Source organism: Lepisma saccharinum, chromosome 7 (genome assembly GCF_977018435.1).
Source record: "Lepisma saccharinum chromosome 7, izLepSacc3.1, whole genome shotgun sequence".
Lineage (NCBI taxonomy): Eukaryota > Metazoa > Arthropoda > Insecta > Zygentoma > Lepismatidae > Lepisma > Lepisma saccharinum.
Genome location: NC_139235.1, coordinates 45,539,343 through 45,561,023, shown reverse-complemented (window position 1 = coordinate 45,561,023; position 21,681 = coordinate 45,539,343). Strand labels below are relative to the sequence as shown.

General features: G+C 38.4%; 1 protein-coding gene across 1 annotated transcript; it reads right to left on the bottom strand.

Moving 5' to 3' along the window:
• Nucleotides 1-20,459: 20,459 nt before the first annotated feature.
• Nucleotides 20,460-21,074, bottom strand: LOC145990452 (uncharacterized). Its single transcript, XM_083126145.1, has one exon. The coding sequence runs from the start codon at nucleotides 21,072-21,074 to the stop codon at nucleotides 20,460-20,462; it is 615 nt and encodes a 204-aa protein (XP_082982271.1).
• Nucleotides 21,075-21,681: the final 607 nt, after the last annotated feature.

The window sequence follows — 21,681 nt, the reverse complement described above, 5'->3', positions numbered from 1 at the left end:
AAATCTCATGTCCGAAGCTACAAGCTAGTCATGGTATTTCTGAATGCAGAATCTTCAATCAGCTGGAAAATCTGCATACCAGCAAAAATGTCCTCTTTAATCTTTGCCTGGGACAACAACAGAAATTTTTGATCAAGATGTTGCAAACAAGGACTAGTTTTATCTAAGGCTTTGACGAACTGCTTCATTATCCCTATTTTGATGTATAATGGAGGTAACAAAATGTTATGCCAGTCATTTAATGGCTACATCTTTTGTACCCAGCACTAAGACTTTCCTTTTGGGCCAATTGAAAACTGCCCAATGTTTATCTTTGGTTTTACTGTCCCATTCGCTGTAGACATACTGGATACACACACACAAAGGAATGATAACCACAAAGCAGCAGACTAAACGGCCGATGCATGTCAATGTCTGTGATGTGAGGACCCAATAGATAATACATGCTAATCTAAGACAAAGAAAACAGAGTTTCTGGTTTTGGTCTGCGATGACGAACTGAATGTGGGGCAAACTAAGCCTCATTGTTGCGATAACAGAACCACCAGTTTGTTCATAATGAAAGTAGAATAAGCTATGCCTATAGCTCCTTTCTATCGAGTGGTTCACACACTGCCATTTGGCGTGAAGCTTGCAAGTTTGATCCCCGGTAGAGGTTTAAGGAGCACATATATCCATTGATGGTGTAATTTAATTAATACACAAACAAATACATGATAAGCCACCACAGTTGGCAATGTTCATGCATTTAAAATATCATTCTACTAATGTTACAAGCAGTGCTTCTAATACTATTAACATGATCAATAGAATGAGGAATTGTACAAAATCTGTACGTGATATGCAGAAACTCATAATATATCTGATATCAGGGCACTTGATTTGACTTGTAATACATTAAAAATTTTGTGGCACAAAATCTTTGCAGTTCTATGTAATTATGCATATTCATGTTTGGACTCCAATTTAAAATTAACCATTAGACTTGCATAAAAACAAGCTGCATCAAAATTTAGCTTACTCAATTCTGCTTCAAGCTATGGTAACACATTTTTTTCAAGTATATCTTCCATTTTTTATTGTAGTGGAAAGAAAGAAGTGGATTTTTTTTGTTCTTTTCAAAACTGCCACTCTTCTTTAAAATTCTATAAATAAGAATAAATGTATCTAGATCATAATGAAATTTAAAAATTGTTCAAGTAGGAAAGTTTTAAATACAATTCTTAATTTTTAGATTTTCAAAAATTTGCCTAAAGAGTATATCAATTTGGTAAAATAACTTTTATTTAGTTTTGGGTAGACCTACAAATACAATCTTGGTCTTGTTTAGAAGCTCTTTGCAGCTGTTTGTGGAACCCAATTGTCTTTGTCAGTTCACATTACAAAACCTATTTTGTACAGATTTTTATTGAATGGATTAAATATGAGTGTTGAGTGTGGCAGCACTGCACATACTGTCACTAATGCTCTATCCATTAACCCGCTTAAAATTTTGGCTCTTACTATGACTCAGTGCATGCAGTGTCACCATATTCATCATACACCTTTATTCTGTTGAATGAAATACTGTTTTGTAATTATAATGTGTTCAAAAACAGCTTTAAAGACCTTGAAAACGAAAGCCAAGATCATATTTGTAGGACTCTATTTCGAAACCTCCAAAAAGTCACAATTTTTTTTATTCTTATGATGATAAAAATGGCAAGCATACTAAAAAAATTGGTTACAATAGCTTAATACAGAATTGAATAAACTAAATTTTGATGTAATTCTTTGTTATGTAGGTCTGCTGGTTAATTTTAAATTGGAGTCCAAACTCTACTAAATATAATTTTTAAGTAGTTGGGTAATTTGCATTGAGGAAATGGTAGAAAATACTTTAAAACTGAGTAAGGTATTAATACACTTTTTCTGAAATACCATGTCGTAAATTGTCTTTAGTAACATATCTCTGCTTTCAGGTTATCTGTGGAATACACACTGACCAGAAGTGCCTTTCAACAAGAACCCATGAATTGTGATACGCATTCATATCGTGGAGAAACTGACTCAGTTTCAAGCAAAATCTTCAAATTGAAATTACTTCCATTGGAATCTCCTCCTTGCAGCTCAATACTGTCAACAGCATCCTGCTCTGGGACAAAGAATAGTGGAAGTAATTTGGAATCTACAAGGAATACAGGATATACAAAGTCTACAAATTCAGAGGATTATTCCATTTGCATGGATGGCAGTAATTTGTTTGATGATAAATGTAATCTTGTGGTTGATGTGCGAAATAATACTAGAAACAATTCTATTGTTTGTTCAACGTGTAACAAAGCATTTGCACGCAAGGATAATCTTAGAAGACATTCTAAAATTCATAGTGGAGAAAAGCCTTTTGTGTGTACAACATGCAACAAATCATTTGCTCACAAGGAACATCTTAGAGGACATTCAAGAATTCACACTGGGGACAAGCCATATATATGTTCAGCATGTAACAAATCATTTGCTCGCAAGGATAATCTTGCAAAACATTTAATAATTCATACTGAAGAGAAGCCTTATGTTTGTTTAGCATGTAACAAAGCATTTGCACAGAAGGGAAATCTAAAAATACACACAAGAATTCACACTGGAGAGAAACCCTACGTCTGTACAACGTGTAACAAATCATTTGCATACAAGTTACTTCTTAGAGAACATTCAAGAATTCATACTGGAGAGAGACCCTATGTATGTTCAGCATGTAGCAAAGCATTTGCACTGAAGGGAAATCTTATAAGACATTCAAGAATTCATAATGGAGATAAACCCTATGTGTGTACAACGTGTAATAAATCATTTGCTCATAAGGAACTTCTTAGAGAACATTCAACATTTCATACTGGAAATGAGCCATATGTATGTTCAGACTGTAACAAAGTATTTGCAAGCAAGGGAACTCTTAAAGTACATACAAAAATTCATGCTGGAGTGAAACCCTATGTGTGTATGACCTGTAACAAATCATTTGCACTCAAGAAACAACTTAGATCACATTCAAGAATTCATACTGGAGAGAAGCCCTATATATGTTCAGCGTGTAACAAAGCATTTGCACACAAGGTAAGTCTTAGAGGACATACAAGAATTCATACTGGAGAGAAGCCTTATGTATGTTTAGTGTGTAACAAAACATTTACACACCAGCAAAGTCTTCAGAAACATTCAAAAATTCATAGTGGAGAGAGACCTTATGTGTGTACAACATGTGAAAAATCATTTACTAAGAAGGACCATCTTAGAGAACATACAAGAATTCATACTGGAGAGAAGCCCTATGAATGTTCAGTGTGTAGCAAAACATTTTCACAGAAGATTAATCTTAAAACACATTCAAGAATTCATAGTGGAGGGAAACCTTATGTGTGTACATGTGAAAAATCATTTACTACCAAGGAGCATCTTAGAGAACATTCAAAGGTTCATACTGGAGAGAAGCCCTATATATGTTCAACTTGTAACAAAGCATTTACACAGAAGATTCGTCTTAAAACACATTCAAGAATTCACAGTGAAGAGAAACCTTGTGTGTACAACATGTGAAAAATCATTTACTAACAAGGAGCATCTTAGAGAACATTCAAAGGTTCATACTGGAGAGAAGCCCTATATATGTTCAGCATGTAACAAAGCATTTGCACACAAGGTAAGTCTTAGAGGACATACAAGAATTCATTCTAGAGAGAAGCACTATGAATGTTCAGTGTGTAGAAAGACATTTTCACAGAAGATTCATCTTAAAACACATTTAAGAATTCATAGTAGAGAGAAACTAGTTGTGGGTCAATCCATACCAAACCATCCAAAAAACAATAATTTTTTTTTAAATTTCCATTTTGTTGTGGTAACCCCTATGCAAGGGGAGTTCAAAGGAGGCATTATTTTTCTAAAACTTGACTTCAATTGAAAATAACTGCCATATTTGTTTCATAACATGCTTGCATTTTTGGTCTTTTCAGACGTTTGAAGATAATTATGACAATTCAGCTAAGAAAAAGGCAGAAAGCTGGGGTAAAAAAAATATTTTCAGTACTTCAAGCTACATTTTATGTAGTGTACCTTTTTTCACAACCTCTAATGCAAATTGCTGAAATGTCTTCTTTTTTTTTTTTTTTTTTTTGCATTTTTCTCAAAATTTGGGTGTCAATATCTCATGTAGGAGACCTAATAAAAATTTTATATTTCTTTTACGCAATATATTTACAGCATCAACCTCTGTGAGAGGTACCTGCAAAAAATTGAGATTGATATTTCATGGATAAGTCACAATAGGGGTAAGTTTGGCAAAAACAGACAAATTTAGGTTATTAGTTAAAATACAAATAAATAATTACTTTTAATGAACTATCATGCAATCAAAATAAATAAATAAATACATTCTTGTTTTTGTTAATTACATCATAGGAACAGCATAGTAAGCTTGTTAGTATCTCTTATGAATTAAAAAGTGTGTAAGGCAGATGTTTGAACAGGTTAAAACATGCAAGCAGAGTAACCTTAGTGGAAAGCTGCAACTACCTTAGTAGCCAGTCTTCACCTCTAGCTTCATCTGAATTGTCCCAAGTGTAGTAATTTCCAAAATAACGTTTTTGCCAGAACTAAAAAATACCTTGGCCAAGTCGGCAGGATTTGCTCAGGCTATGGAATGCACCTTGGTTCGTGTCTTCTGGGGGGAGTGTAATAAGTTTTCTCCTGAGATTTCAGCCAGTGTATGTGACTGGTGACAACCCAACATTGTGAGGAAATTGTGGGTCTCCAAATGAGAAGCACATCCAGGTTATGGAAAAACCTACAACGATGACCTGGTGTTCGTCATGTTGACCACTCGGCACTTGTAACTGGTTGAATAATCACCCATGCATGTGGGAGTGATACCATCAGTCGGTAGGCAGGCCTTGGCCCTCAAGGACAGTTTCACCAAAGGTTATTATTGTTAGCAACAAATTTTAAGGTTCCAGGAAAACATAAAATTGGACATTTGACTTTTCACAAGATGGCTTTGTGATCAGTAGCGTAGCTATCATGGTCTGCGCCCCTAGTTTTTTTTTTTTTTTTTTTTTACATATAAAGCTTTTCCTTTCTAAAATATTAATTCATGCCTACATTTATAATAGATGTATACAAATATGAAAATACATCCATATAATTTGAATCTAAAAACTGGTACGAAAGGTTGACAACAAGTTTAATATTGATGTATCTTATTACAACTGACATTTGATCAATTTTAGTAACATCTTGGGTTATATCCGAGAATGGTGCCATTAGATTGTCATCTATTATGCCACTCAACACCAGTTTTGAAGGCAGTGCAATAAGGTCATATTGAATAGTAGGACGAAGTATTTTGTCTTGCTTTTCTCATTTTTAATATGAGTTTTAAGATGTGGGTCATACCTCACTAAGAAGTCTGATGTTGAGAAAATTCCCAAAACTACTTTGTACATTCGTTACACCTTCTCGATGTCCCCTGAGAGCCAAAGTACAGGTGGATAATGTTATTATTACATCGAAAACTATTTTAACAATTTCACACTACTTATCCACACCTTATTGCAACATTGTGTGAACATCTTTATGTTTTCCCAGGCAGTAAGTAGGGGCAAGGAGGGGTGAAAGCATTTTCTTGCCTATCACCTACCCTTCGGTGACATAGAAAGTTTTCTTGTAATCTGGTATTCCCCTTTCTACTTTTCTATTGATTAGCATTTTCTGTTTCCAAACATCTATCCTAAGAAAACGCACACTACAGGTAAAGTCAAGAGAAATAATATCCTAGATGGCAGCCCCTTTTACCCGAACCCCCAATGAAACTTTTAGGTATGCCCATATGCCACTAGTCTTTCATCATTGTTTGAAATGTTGATGTTACGCAGCTTAGAAAGCAAACAACAATCCCACACCTGTATGGTATTTCCAAGTTGTGAAAGAGAGAATGGGAGATCCCCATCTGATCTGTTTTACTCAATGTGGGGTTTGAGAAATGAAAAATAATGAAAATGAAAAACAAAATATTATTTAGAAGCGGAAAAGACTGAGTGAAAATAATGGTAAGCAGTTTACCTGCTTTTGGCGGGCCACGGACAAATCAACTGGATTTTACTGGATAAAAAAATTCTATGGTCCTATGGAAGATTAACTAGCACGGACGTCTGGAAAGGAGGGGGCAAGGGGGGCCACTGCCTCCTGAAAAATGAATGTCCACCTAAAACATATATTTCACACATCATGAAAGATCATAATCAGGTGAAAATGCACAAAATCAAATCATCCCGCAAGTACCGGGTGAGAAACTCCCTTTACTACGTACGAAGGGGAGCTTCGAATAGTGGATAAGAACCCGTGGACCAAACAGCTAGTGCAGGGGGGGGGGGGGTTATAATCCGGCTACCATTCTCCTCACAAAGGGATACAAATATTGGGAGGGCCAGTTATCCCGAGGTAACGGGGCCCTCTTCGTTGGACTCGTAACACATGAGGTAGATACAGGGTGCGAAATACTGGGGGGGACAGAGGGGTTTTCCCCCACCAACAATCTTGACCTCAAACCCCCCCACCAAAAATTTCACGGGGGGAGAGGTTTTCTTGTAACAACAAAATATAAGCAATTAGTATTTACTTCTTATGTACTTTACTAAGGATAATATCGAAAACACACAAAATAGTGAGTGCAGAATGCTTTCTCTCTTTTTCAAGAGTTTATTACTCTGTTTACACCAATAACAATATGAGTGCAATAAAAGAAGAATACAAGTCAAACATAATTATAAATTATAATAGTTAATACAAAAACTAAACAAAAGTTTGTACATAACAAAACTATTTCGTAATTTATTGACATCTGTAACCAATTAGTAAAGGAATTAGTTTGCTACTTTACACATATCTGATATATATAAAAGTAAGTAATTAATTACTTTATGTGTATTTAATAATAATGTTTTTTGTAATTAATTAACTTTTATATTTAATAACATTATAAATATCCATATCATAATAATTTAAGTAATATTGTTGTAATCCCTCTTTTACCAGGGATCAGAGGTCACAGGGATGCAATAATGACACATTTAGGTAGAGCTTAAATATACTTGTGATTGAACTTGAGAACTGAGAGAAAGGAGATATGGATGATTGAATTTAGGTTATTCACGCTTGTTCATACCTGGTAGACGAATAATGTATCTTGTCCATATGCTTCTTGCTGACCGTATTGTGACTGACGCCAAGGTTCGATACCGTAACCCTCGGCTCAATCTTCCAAGCAATCCCGCACGGGTGGCTGCAATGCTTATGCGTATTTACCTCTCAGTCAAAGCTCTGAGGAAATAACGATGCGTCACATTCTTGAGATTGCTCGGCGGTCGGACAATTCCAGTTAATAGTGTTGCCCACGGGACGAGACGGGACAGGCTTTTAAAAATTCGAGACGAGACGAGATTGATCATGTGTCCCGAGACAAACGAATATTTTCGAGACGAGACAGCATTTCACAGCATTTCCACGAGACGAGACAGGCCAAGTCTCGTCTCGTGTCTCGTCTCGTGGGCAACACTATTAATGAACAAGCATAAATAATCTCTTGACGAGGTTTTCTCTTACTTTCAATCACCATATCTCTACAATATATATGGGGGTGTAGATTAAGATCTTCTTCCCCTCACCAGTCTTCAATGATTTCGCACCCTGGCGTAGATATCACCCGCATAGAAGACACAACATGAGATTTGGAACATGGAAGATCGTCACTACTACTGGAAAGGAGAGTGAAGTAGAAGCGATGCAAAAATATAAATTTAAGATTACTGGGATTAGAAAAAAGGAAGAAGAAAAAATTGAGTAAAGTCCTTCGTGCATTGTGCAATAATCTATGAACAAGTCGTTGAAAATCTATCGAAAGGAAGTGATGTCAAATGAAACGTAATTTTTCTCCTACTGCTCTGTGTATTGAATCAATGCTTCGTTTCTGTGTAACAATAGAAACTAGAAGTAACGTGTTCTATTTGCTTGTGTCTAATAAGAACAACAGTATATTATTATTTTCTTCGGGCGCTCCAGAAATCAGTATTGACAAGCGATTCTCCCCCGCAGGATATAAAAATCCTGGGTACACACTTTACTATGCTAAAGTCGAAGATTTTGCGTATGAAATGAAAAATTTCGCTATCGAAGAGTTTTGAAATATTACTGCAGTTCAGTTACATTTTCCTTGTAGTTTAACGACCAATTCATATGTTCGGTTTTTAGAATTACCGTCGTGAGAAAACTGTGTCTCAGTCTCCGTTCGTTCGTTCGTGTGTGTGTGTGTGTGAAGAGAGAGAAAGATAGGGAGGGGGATATGTGTATAAATTGATAATCGCGTTTCTATCACGCTGATGCCACCTGATTTGGGTAAAAAATTAACCGCTAATTATGCCACTACAAGTGAACCAGAGCCCACCAAAAATGTTTCAACCACCCTTGAGCCCACCCAAGGAAAAATTTCTGGTGACGTCACTGCTTATCTCAATGGGGAGGGGGCTGTTAGTACTATTTTCTCGAGGAACAATCGCCTCGAGATAAGCAGTGGAGTCACCAGTAATTTGTCTTGGGGTGGGCTTAAGGGTGGTTCAAACTTTTTTCGGGAGACTCTGGGCTATCATAGCTTCCTCAGCCGAAATTGAAATGCAAAAAGATGATTTTTCACTTTGTTGATTTGCTTACAAACTGTAATTCAATAAAACGTGATAGGAGCTTGACTTGCGTAGGAACATTTTGAACAGGTGATGAAAGTTGGGAGCGAAGGGACGAATTCAGAAGTGATCGTTGGAAGATATACCTTGCTAGGATATTTCGTCACGCCACTGGTTGACAGAGATTTCTGACTCCGGGGTGGGGATAAAATTCGGTGTCTCGTGAACTTATTTCAGCATACTTTTATTTATGCCGAAATTATTTTTCCTGGGAAAGAAATATTTGAATTGACTTACCTATTAAAAAGTTTCAACTCCTAGTAGAGTGATCGAGACCATTTATCTTTTTATTTGCAAATAAAAATTTATATTGATTTAACACAATAGACGAGTTCGCAGCGCCGCCATGTTCGCGAGCCGACTTGCAAACAAAAAGTAGGAAAGTAACTTGGCGTTACATAAACGACAGAATGAGTGAAACAGTGAAGTCAGATATATTCCACTTCCTGAGGTTGTATTATTTAATATTATTAGTATTATTTTACTGTTCTTGGTTCTTGAAATACTGTAATTTATAATGTTGTTCGTAAAAAGAACACTATATCCTGGCGAGATATTTTGTTTTTGCCTTTAATATATTTTTATGTCTATTTCTTCAGATTGAAACATAATTTTAATTACAATTTTTTAATAGCGATCTTTTATGAGTGAGCTAATTTTAATATTCAATATTACGAAATTAATGATTAATTTATATGCAGTACCAGGTAGTCAAATGTTGCTTTCGGTGCGAACTGTCTGGCCTTCGATACCCCCCAATGGGAGTCGCAAATGTGGCTGTTGGCCAAGCATCGCAAGAATTGAAAAGGAGAAGGCTTCCCCTAGAAAGCCAAATAACAGCGACAATTGAGGACTAGAAGTGGTAAACGTTGTAAGTGCCAAAAGCGAAAGTGTTGGGAAATAGCATCGTTCCGCACATCAGCCCGTAAGAACGTTCACACTAGTGACCTCTTTACACGCTCTTTGAACTACTTAGAGGGCTACCAGCCACTTTTTACGTTTACCACATTATAAAGCATGGCACATACATGTCACAGTTTAACGTGGAAAACGGTGTTTGAATTATTGTGCCACTTACAGCGTTTACGAATTTTAGTCTTCAATCGTTTTGATTGATTAATTTATTTGGTTTATTTTCCATCGTTTTTCTTCCACTTTTGGCTAATCGCGGAGATGAGAATGAGTGATATGATATTATGAAATTGATGAAAGAACACTCACATACAACACCCATACCCAAGACTGTATTCGAACCCGGGAATCCTGGCATCGTAGCGTGCTGTGTTAACCATTCGACCACGAAGGACGGCACGATAAAGACAATTGGACTCGTTGCGCTGAGCAGGTCGGCAGGTATTGACCTCAGGCGACATCTTCACCATGGAGTTTATTATTGCAAAGCTGCCACCTCGGTGGCGTAGAACTGACTTCTGTTCTAAAGGCCCTAGGTTCGAATTATGGCCATGGTTTGGATATTTTAGTGCATTTGTTCTATTCCCTGCTTCATCGGATCAACATTTAACCTCGCCGTGGAAAGTGACGAAGTTTTTGGTTCACTAGTTGCTCAGATAGGCAAATCGGAACGGGCGTACAGTGGAGTTTTCGAGCCACTGTATAATGTGTTCCCAACGAGCATCGAACCCGTTCCCCTTGATCACAAGGCGGCAGCGTTATCCACTACGCTATCGAGGAGCCTGAAAATGCAGATTTTGGAATTTATTGGTAACAACATGGAATAACCATCACCAAAACAATCGCACATAGGAAATTCCAACCCGTCCTGAGTCGCTGGTCAACCTCCATGGGTCAAACTAGCCTCGGGGACAGACACAGACAGAAATCAGAACAAAAGCAGTCTGAGGGTGTTGGTTGAATGAATGTTCTGCGAGGAAGGAATTTATTGTCCCGGAAGGATGAGGAGGGGAGCTTGGATGAGGGTCGGCCAAGTGTACCTGCAGGGGGCAATTGTCGCCCACAACTTCAAATTTTATGCAAATAAAAATACTTTTCGTAGAATTTTCTTGCTCGCTTCGCCCGCAATGAGTGCCTGCTTTTCTTAGTCTTATCAAGTTCAGAACCGTAGCTAGGTACCAGCGGGAGTCGACCCTGGTCGCTGAATGATCTAAATGAAAATAAGTTGTAAGATTGATTGATTTGTGGTTATAAGTCCACTTTACGCACAGAAAGGCTAATCGGGACTGGACCTACAGTTTAAAGTGGGATCCGAACCGCTGTGCCTCCACCGGCTATTGAATCCGTGACCCCTTGATCACACGGCGACGATGTTACCACTACACCATCGGGGAGGCATAAAAGTTGTAAAAGAGAGAATGCATTGGCGTCCCGTGAAATTATTTGCGCCCTATTAAATCAATATTGATTTCAGTCTGCAAAAAAAAATTGGATCCAAAAATTTTCTTGCTCGCTTCGCTCGCAATTTATCATTGTTCTCTTTGATGCATTGTGAATTACCAGGCAGAGAAATAATACTTGTCTTCATTGATTTTGTTTTAAATGCATTAACAATTGTTTCGAGGAAAGGGAGCTTGCACATTTGGGACAATTTATGTATTGATTGATTGATTTGTTTTATTATACTTAGCGTCTTGTGCTACGTTTGGCTAATTTGCGAAGATGCGGATGAGTGATGAAATTAATTAATGGACACTCATTGGGGCAAACATTGACAGCCAAGTGTACCTGCAGGGGGCAATTACCGCCCAGAACTTCAAATTTTATGCAAATAAAAATACTTTTTGTAAAAATTACCTGCTTTTCTTAGTCTTATCAAATTCAGAACCGTTGATAGGGGACAGCGGGAGACGGCCCTGAGTGTCGAACGATCTACGTAAATGAAAAAAAAGTTGTAAAATTGAATGAATGATTTGTGTCTTTTTTAAGGCTACTTTATGCACAGAAAGGCTAATTGCGACTGGATCTATAGCTTAAAGTGGGTTCCGAACCACTATGTGCCTCCACCAGGTATCGAACCCACAACCCCTTGATCACAAGGCGACGATGTTACCACTACACCATAGGGGAGGCACAAAAGTTGTAAATGATATAATGCCATGGAATTCCGTGACACTATTTACGCTCTATTAAATTAAAATTGATTTCAGCCTGGAAAATAATTGGATCCAAAAAATTTCTTGCTCGCTTCGCTCGCAATTTGTGCTTGTTCGCTGTAATGCATTCTAAATGACCACACAGAGAAAATAGCACTTGTCTTAATTGATTTGGGTTTAAATACATGAACAATTGTTTTGGGGAAAGGGAGCGTGCACATTTTCGAGACAATGTATGTAATTTTTGCTGTTGGTTTATTGTGAGATGGATAAATTGGTTGTGCAATGTATTTAAATAATATATGCTGTATATAATATTTTTTTTAAAGGAACTTTGAATACGTACACAAATTAGTCTTCACGGCTTGGGCATGGATGTTTGCGAGTATCCATTCATCATTTTCATCATGCCATCACTCATCACCATCTTCGAAAATTAGCCAAAAGTGGCACAAGAAGCGAAGTAAAATAAATCAAATCAATAACAATAATAATAATTTTATAATAACATTATTAGTAACAATATTATTATTAACATTATTATTATTATTATTATTAAAATTATTATTATTATTATTGGTACGTTTATCCTGGTACTTGCCCCCCCAGACAAAAATTCGTGGTTACGCCTCTGGGTATATGATGCGCTCCTTCAAATAATTGGCGACAATAAAACTGTAAAAATGGTCGCACATGAGGCTCAGTGTATTGCAAGCTAGTTGTGTGGCTTTACATTTCTTTGCTCACTAGTTATCTGATATCAGCGCTTGATGAGAAAGAATTGGCATCGAATTTAGATATACCTAGTCTTACCATAAATACTGTCCCAAAGTTGTAAGTAAATAGACACAAAATGGTGAGAGATATTGTAATATCAGAATAACATGAGGTGCATGGATGCATTATGAACCAAAATCACAAATAATTATTCGAAATGGCCACCTTTAGCACTGACACACTTCTGAAGTCTTCGTGGCCACGCATCAATTGAATTACGCAACACATCGACTGGAAAATGAGCAACTGCCTTCAGAAGAGATCGACCGCTTTAAACTTTCAATATTGGGATGTCTCTTCTTCCAAGCCATCTCCTGAAGCTTGGACCACAATTTGTAGTACAAAAGGTATAGGTCCGGACTTGCAGAAGGCCAATCTGAAGTGGAAATGAAGTTTGGAACATTTGCTATGAGGGCACGCTCCATTTCTGTGAAAAAGGGGTAAAAACATCAGCCAAAGTGTACCAGCAGACAGTGCTCGAGAAACTATGCAAGAATCTTACCGACACCATCTTCCATGGAGAGAACTGGAGCTTCCAGCAGGACTCAGCCCCAGCACACAAAGCACGCACCACCCAGCAGTGGTTGGAGGCAAATGTTCCTGACTTCATATCCGCGTCAGATTGTCCCTCTGCCAGTCCAGACTTAAACCCTTTGGACTACAAATTGTGGTCCAAGCTTCAGGAGATTGCTTGCAAGAAGAGACATCCCAATATTGACAGTTTAAAGCAGTCTCTTCAGAAGGCAGCTGCGGAGTTTCCACTTGATGTGTTGCGTAATTCCATTGATGTGTGGCCACGAAGACTTCAGAAGTTTGTCAGTGCTAAAGGTGGCCATTTCGAATAATTATTTGTGATTTTGGTTCTTAATGCATCCATGCACCTCATGTTATTCTGATATTACAATATCTCTCACCATTTTGTGTCTATTTACTTACAACTTTGGGACAGTATTTATGGTAAGACTAGGTAGATGATCCAAGATTAGACAACACTGTACAGGGCCGAAATCGAAAGAAGAAGCAGTTTCTGTGATGAAATTGTTGAAGATCCACAAAAACGGTAGAAAGTTGATTTTTATTACCAGGTCCTAGACGATTATTTTAGCTCTAAGAGAAAGATTTGAGCAGATTAAAATCATAGTGAATTTTCAGTTTCTTTTATGATATTAGTAAGCATAATGACATGTCATATGATATTTTGTCTGAAAAGTGTAGTAAACTTGCCGGAATGCTAACACACGAAGGTTACTGAATTAGAAGATGAACTAAAATTGCTTTCGGCAATAATAAAACAATTAGACCAAAGGAGACCTTAAACTGATAAAGGGTCATGATTTTGCACCCAATGTGAGTGTAGAACTTCGAATTTATTAACTTTGTCGATAACCGTGGCAAGTGGCAAACAAAGTTTCGTTTTTGGAAATTAGGGCTAATAAAATACTATTTTCGGTCAATCATATATGAAACACGCTCGTTTCCATTTTATGCAAGATGACATTATACGAAAATGAATATTACATACAAAGGAAAAGGTAAAGTTCCCTGTGCATATAGCACCATGTAATGAAGGCACATTTAGGGGATATGGGGGTAGGGCCACACACTTTCTCGATCTCGGCCATTTTAGAGGTGATGTTATCAACACCACTCTCCGGCCGCTTTTACCTCCCAGGGTTGCCCCCAGGCACTAATTAATTTGAGGCTGTGTGAACCCCAGAGCCGCTTTATGCGGGTACAACGCAGGAAAAAATTCAGACCTTAGATCACGCACGCGGGAGATCCGATAATATTACATGTAATTCTTGTAAAATAATCCAATCATATATCACAGACCTACAAGGGTAAACATATGAAGTCAAGCCTTCATTTCTTTCCGAATACTTGTTAAATTAAAAATATGTATGAGAGAGAGAGAGAGAGAGAGAGAGAATTTTCATAAAATATAATAATAATATAAAATTAGTGTCACATTTTTTAAAGTTAACTATGGTCGAGCAAGATATCCTTTTATGCTTAATAGCATTGAAATAGCGTAAAGTATCATTATTTTTTTTATAGTTTGCTGTTTTACTTAGGAATATATTGATTTTCAATTTCCCGTTGCTGCGTAATGACGGCGGGGGGGGGGGGGGCGTTCGAAAGGGAGCGGCATCTGCCGCTACTGCCCTGGGCGGCAAGAGGACTAGCGCCGGCCTGCTGCTGCTGCTGCTGCTGCTGCTGCTACTACTACTACTACTACTACTACTACTACTACTACTCTACTACTAATAATAATAATGTTGGTCCCGGGTTCGAATCGCATGGATATTTGCCAGTGTTCATTCATCAATTTCACCATATCATCACTCATCCCTATCTTCCTAAATTAGCCAAAAGTGCAGGGACGATGTTAGAGGGGGGCACGGGGGGCACTGGTCCCCGCAAACGCCCACGTGGCCCCGGCAAATGTTTCTGTATTTTACTGAAATTTTAATTTGATGGCAAATATTGCAAAATTGTTCTTCAGTAAATTTTTGCTTATAGTTTGGAACGCTCGTCCCAAATTTCCCGCGGCATGAATGCCAAAGCAATACTTGTACTAATTTTTCTACTTCTTACCTGTCGAAAACAGATGCAACGCAGTAGCTGCCGTTAATGATTTTTATAACCCGTCCCGTTAAGGGAATTCGGAGGTCTTTTGAAAATGTACTTTTCATCCCTGTCAGGTCAAAATTCGGCCGATTGACTGGTAAGCGGTAACAAATGTCCCTCGGGATCGACGTTACTCCTTCCGGAGCTCTTTGGAAACAATTTTCATTCCTGTCTCAGATTACGGAGACAGTCATAGTGCTGTGCGTGATAGACGTTGCAAGATAAAACTTCAGGGGGAGGGTGGTTGCCGTAACACATGGCTATAATGAAGAATAAGCCACCCCTCATTTATGGAAGATAACGAGGTATGTACTAAATTATTAACAATGATCTACACGCTTTAGATACATTAGCTTTTCAAATTCTAAAGCACTTTCTGTTATCATTTGTATAATTACTCAAGGAAGATGGCGGAGTGGTTAGAACATCGCGCTACGACGCCAGGGGTCCTACGTTCGAATCCTGGCCTGAGCATGGATGTTTGTGAGTGTTCATTCATCAATTTAATCATATCATCACTCATCCTCATCTTCGCAAATTAGCCAAAAGTGGCACAAAAAGCGAAGTAAAATAAAGCAAGTCAATGAATCATTACTCACAGAAGCGGTTATCTTCTTCGCATGGGGTAGTGTACTCAACTTGTGCAATTTCGAGAGAACGTTTTCTAATTCCATTTCTAGGTTGGTTATTTTTCGTTTCTTTTCGTTAATCGCGGTGGTGAGGATGAATGATGAACTGAAGAAATGATGATGGGACAAGCATAGTACAACCATGCCTGACCAGAGTTAGAGCCTGGGGCATCTGGTTTCATAACGTATTACGCTTCATGTCAGAAGCGGAATTTTGTAAAAACTATGGAAGTGGGCTGAAGGAAAGTATCATCCCTGGGTGCATAAAAAAAACACGTTCGGCTCACGCATAAAAATAAAATTAGCCAATAACTGTGCGAAATCTGTTATATCCAGTGCCATCAAATATTTAGTTCTGCAGTCACAAACAAGATTATTTTTTTAAGAAATTATACCATAAAGATATGTAAAATTTAATATCCAGCGTCATCATTCTTGAAGTTCACAACCAGTTGGAAAACAGACAGGGACCTCCCCGAAAGTAGTGGGTAACACGATCACCTAGTGTTGCCCACGAGACGAGACTTTGGCCTGTCTCGTCTCGTAGTTTGTCTCGGGACACATGATCAATCTCGTCTCGTCTCGAATTTTTAAAAGCCTGTCCCGTCTCGTCCCGTGGGCAACACTACGATCACCTCGAAATTAAAGGTGCTAGTTCGGTTCTGGTATAAACTATAGCTATACATCAGATGTCAAGCTGAGGATTTATTGGAGTTTTATTCCCATATTACAGATCAATCACTGCATTTGAAATCCTAGCATACAAGTGCCAGGGTGAAAGAAAGAGGAAGGGAAGTCTGTAGTTCCGATGTTTCAGTTATCTTGGCGCAAGTATACACCGCTCAAGGCTTATGTCGGCGTCTATGTTACATTATGAAAACTGAAATAACAGACAAGACAACATCCACTTCTATAAAATTCTACTCTCAAAACCAACGTGTTTATTAATATTGCGTAATGATTTTTTTGTTACACACACACACACACACACACGTGCGCTTGCGGTATCCCAGTAAACACCAATATTATTTATAATAGGGAGTGATGTTTACGGAGGGCGCTCAAGTATCAACCTTTCTTCCACGTGGTATACCGTGGACTACATTGTTGCAGATTAATGAGGCTCCGGTATGTGGACCCACAGCCAGTGTAATCCTATGACGGGTTCTGTTTTGTATTGTCAATGTTCCTTCGTGATTGTCCTTTCATCTTATCATCATTCGTCCTCAACGACGCGATTAAAGCCAGTTTTTGAGAACTAGATATTATCGTAGGAATAAAAGAGGGGGATAACAATGAAGCAAAGCAGTAAATGTATCCACAATTTCCAAGTTCTTCCCTCCAATGTGCTCAAATTCACATTTCTTCTTCTTAATATTATTGTTTCCTTTGAATGAAGCATTTTCCCTATCATCAAAATCATCTAGCTACTATTCATCATATTCGTTGCGATTAACCGACTGTAAATAAAGTGTCGCAAATATAAGAAAAATACAAAAAATACCAAAACAATCAAGTCAACACTTGCAGTGGCGCAGGAACGTTTTTCATTTGGGGGTACAAAATTCAGTGTGTGTGTGTGCGTGTGTGTGTGTGTGTGTGTGTCCAATCAAGTGTAGCAATAATAATAATTAGGATAATTATATTTAATTAAATTAATATATTAATTAATTAAATTAATATATTAATTAATTAAATATGTACATTAATTAATATTGTATTGTTATTATTACATGAATAGGTAAAAGATAGTAAAAGAATAGAAATATAACAGCAAGTATTCATTATCTAGCGTACGTGTAGTTAAGATCGCAAAGATGTGCACAAAATCAACTGCCCTGGCTAGGAATTTAATGTCAGATAGAAAAAGAATTGAATATTTATTGAATAACAAAAAAAGGAGTTAGATTCAATTAATGAAAAGTAAAGTTCCTGATTAATATTTTATGGATATTATCATTAGTAGTGTGCATAAATCTTTGGAATCCTTCAAAGCCGTATGCGGCAAATTCCTTGCCTTCCAATAAGTTCAGCGGAGAAAACCATCGAGTATACAGGGTGCAGCAGATTTTATTCGTGAATAACAAAGCAACGATCGATGTTATGCAAAATTTTATTTCACAGTTGGAAAGAACAAGGATTACCATTTTGTTTCCCATATGTGCCGAGACAACTACATGAACGCCCCTACTTTTTTGAGGAAGACGGCACGCAGTTAATGTAACGTCTGACCGTTATGTATGGATGTTACGCAACTTCCTGCAGCCGCAATCGAACGAACGTGGCAAATTGGCTGTGTGGTTCCAACAGGATGGTGCCACAGCACGCGTATCGATGAACGTGCTACGTGAAATGTTTCCAGGGCGTCTATTCTCACTACGAAGTCACCTTCCATGGCCAACTTGTTCCCCCGAGCTTGCACCCTGCAACTTCTTTCTGTGGGAGTACTTGAAGGCTAAAGTTTACCAAGGAAGGTCGAGGACAGCCAATGATCTGAAAGATGGTATCAGACAGGAAAGAGCGGCAATACCGACCAGACATGACTAGGAGGGTAATGCAGAACTTCAGGGCGAGACTTCAGAAATGCGTACACTGTGCAGATCGGCATTTGGACGATATCATTTTAAAAAGTCAACTATGTCACACAAAATGGTGACTTGTGGCAATTTTGACAAAAAATAATTGGAACATTTTGTTCTTTGCAAATGTGCAATAAAATGGTAAACCCTGTTCTTTCCAACTGTGCAATAAAGTTTTGCATAACATCTATCGTTGCTTTGTTATTCACAAATGAAATCCGGGAGATATTTCTTCCGCACCCTAACTTTTAATTGTTACGCTGTTCAAGCATGGTATTGGCATTGATGGAAATTGAGTACAACAAATGCTAAACAATTATATTTTGATAAATTACTTTCACTACTTGGTAAGTCTTTCGGGGGGAAGGGGTCCGGACCCCCTGGACCCGACAAAAACGTCCTTGATACCTAGTTATAATGTGAAGCCATGAGAAATATTCTCTTTTAGAACAACACACACGAATGTCCTGTTATTTAATGCAAAATATGCATAAATATTTTTCATTGTTTTTGTTAGAATTTAAGTTTTTTTTTAAAAAACAACAACAGATTTTAAAATCAGATAACAATTCTGAAACATATAAGGCTGAGCTCTGGACCTCATTCTGGGCTTATTTGGATTTCATGGAACGGAAAATCAGGAGTGAGGGGGATCTTGAGCCACCCCAACCAGCAATAACCATCTCCCACCCACTGGATATAGAAACTACATTATATAGAGTTCCACTTAGGTTCCGTTCATTCTAATTTTCGAAGTCCCATAAAAATCGCTCCGGCTAGAGTTTGGACTTGAGGAAACGCTGACTTTTCGTCTTCAGTTGTGCTAGTGGGGAGGAGGGAAAAGCGGTGTTGCCAAACGTCTGAGACTGATTTTTTTTGTCCAGTCGTACAGGACATCTTTTCCTGTTAACATGCACCCTTCGCTCGCTCGCATTTCAGGCAGAGGCAGGGAGGCGGAGACCCACGCCTTCGCTTGCTACACAGCGGCAACCGGCTTCGCCGTGCTTGTCCTTTTTGGGGGTGGACTCTCTCGTGGAAAGTGGGGGGGGGGGGACGAGCTGAAAACTCGAAATTATAGTGGAAGGTCAAAATTCTTTCTAGGGTATTGTGGATACTGTTCGTATGAATTATATCTCACTGCAATCAAGGTTTAGGGTCCAGTTACTTGTGGTGGCATATTTCGTTTCGCTCCCCAGTTAAAATTGCACATCGAGTTCCGATTACTCAACATTATCCATCCTTTATAGTTTATATTAATTTCATTGTTGTCTACACAGCGATACCAAATAGTGAATTGTAAATTGATTGGACGTGAACGAACATTGTGTTTTACTGATATCCCCACAAGAGTAACTACAGCATGTTTAGTAACATCCTTTAATTTAGGTTGAATTCAGAATTTACGCAATATAGAATGGGTGGTCGGGTCGGGGGGGGGGGGGGGTCTCATGGGGCTGCAGTTCCCTCCCGAAATTTTGAGAAATTCAAAAGTTTCAACTAAAAGCATTAAAAAAAAAGTTATAACACTCGAGATATTACACGTTCTTCATAATCGAATATTTCATTATGTAGTATTATTTAACAAAAGTAGTAAAGAATGTAAATTTTGCTCAAAATCCTTTTCCAAAGGAGAAGGCGTTAATAGCTTCATATTTCTTATAAATCGAACAAAAACACACACATGCAAATATCAATCACTATGAAAATATGAAACGTACCTTATTTGTTCTCAAGGGGAAATACTCCACAGTCTTCCATCATTTCGACGAAATTGTATTGATCAGATTCCTCATCTTCATCTTCGTCTCCGCCAAGACTTATTATAAGTTTGTCCACATTTTCCTCAAGAAGCCCTTCCTTTAACCACGCGTCATTTATTACTTTTCTGATATGTTGGACGGCTTTCTTCCAGTCATCTGCGGACACATTGACAAGAGCTTCCTGTGTGAGAATTGTCACCTCATTGATTTTAAAAGTTTTGTTTTTTCTGGCCACATGTCCCTTCACTTGCGCTCAAATGAGTTCGATCGCATTAAAGTGGCAATGATAGGGTGGCAGTCTTAACACTTGGTGACCACTTCTTTTCGCAAGTTCATCCACGTAATATTGCGGGAACCGTGGCTTGTTTATGTTAACAAGCTCGACCAGTTCCGCTTTCTTCAATTCGTGGGAAGCCGGGATGTCATGGCGCAAAAGCCACTGAATAATTTCATCTTTTTTTGTGGCCATTGTTGGGGGTTTATCTATTTGCACCGTATGGTACGGAGCATTATCCATCACGATGACACACGGCCTTGCTAAGTTAGGGATGAGCGATTCCTCAAACCACTTGAAAAACCGAGCGTGGTCCATGTCTTCGTGATAATCGCCCGATTTCTTAGAACTAAACAATAATGTAGAATTTGGAATGAACCCCTCGCAAGTGCCACCATGACACAAAATCAGTCTTTCCCCTTTTTCTGTAGGAGCTGGCATCGTGCCTTTCGTGGTGTCGTCAGTCCACCCTCGCTGGGTCGAATGACCTGCGTTAACCCAGGTTTCATCCACCCACACAATGTCTTCGAAATTTATATTTCGCACTGCCCTCAAGAAACGACATCGGGAGGCAACGATGTCTTTCCTCTCCATCAAAATAGTTCGTCCGGTGTACTTCCCCCAGCACCACCCCCAATGAAGTTTTACCGCCACTGAACAACTCCTCCTCTCTTAACGATTTCACTAGTTTCCCAAGGGTAGGGCGCTCTTTCCTGGCGTAATACCGATAAATATGCTGCCGGATTGCGTCCTCCTGAAACACGTCCAGTTTGGTGACAGGTTTGTCCCGTGGTCGTTTCTTACCTGGAGTGGACATTGTGGCTGCCACGTCTGTCTCCATTAAGTGGGGTTTTTCCTTCCCGATGGACAGACATCACGGTAGTTCTGCTAATTCCCAGAGCCGCTGCTGTTCTCCCAATCACTTTTTTAAAGGGAAGCAAAGGGCTTCTTTCTCTTTCTTTTTCAAAATAATCTCGCACTGCACATACTAATTCACGGGTCTGGCCGCGCAGAGGAATACCACGCCCGACAACTTTTTTTTTCCGATTTCGCCGGTGTATTTGCGATAGGCTCATCCATTGTACAGGGTGGGAAATAACCTTTTGCTAGGGGTCCACAGTAAAAAGTAAAAACAATTAAGAAATTATGGTAATACCAAAGGTTTACTACGACAATTGTGGTAACAAAAACAAAATTAAAA

Coding starts and splice junctions, on each gene's coding strand:
- LOC145990452 (XM_083126145.1), bottom strand. CDS start 21,074: ATGGAGAGGAAAGACATCGTTGCCTCCCGATGTCGTTTCTTGAGGGCA.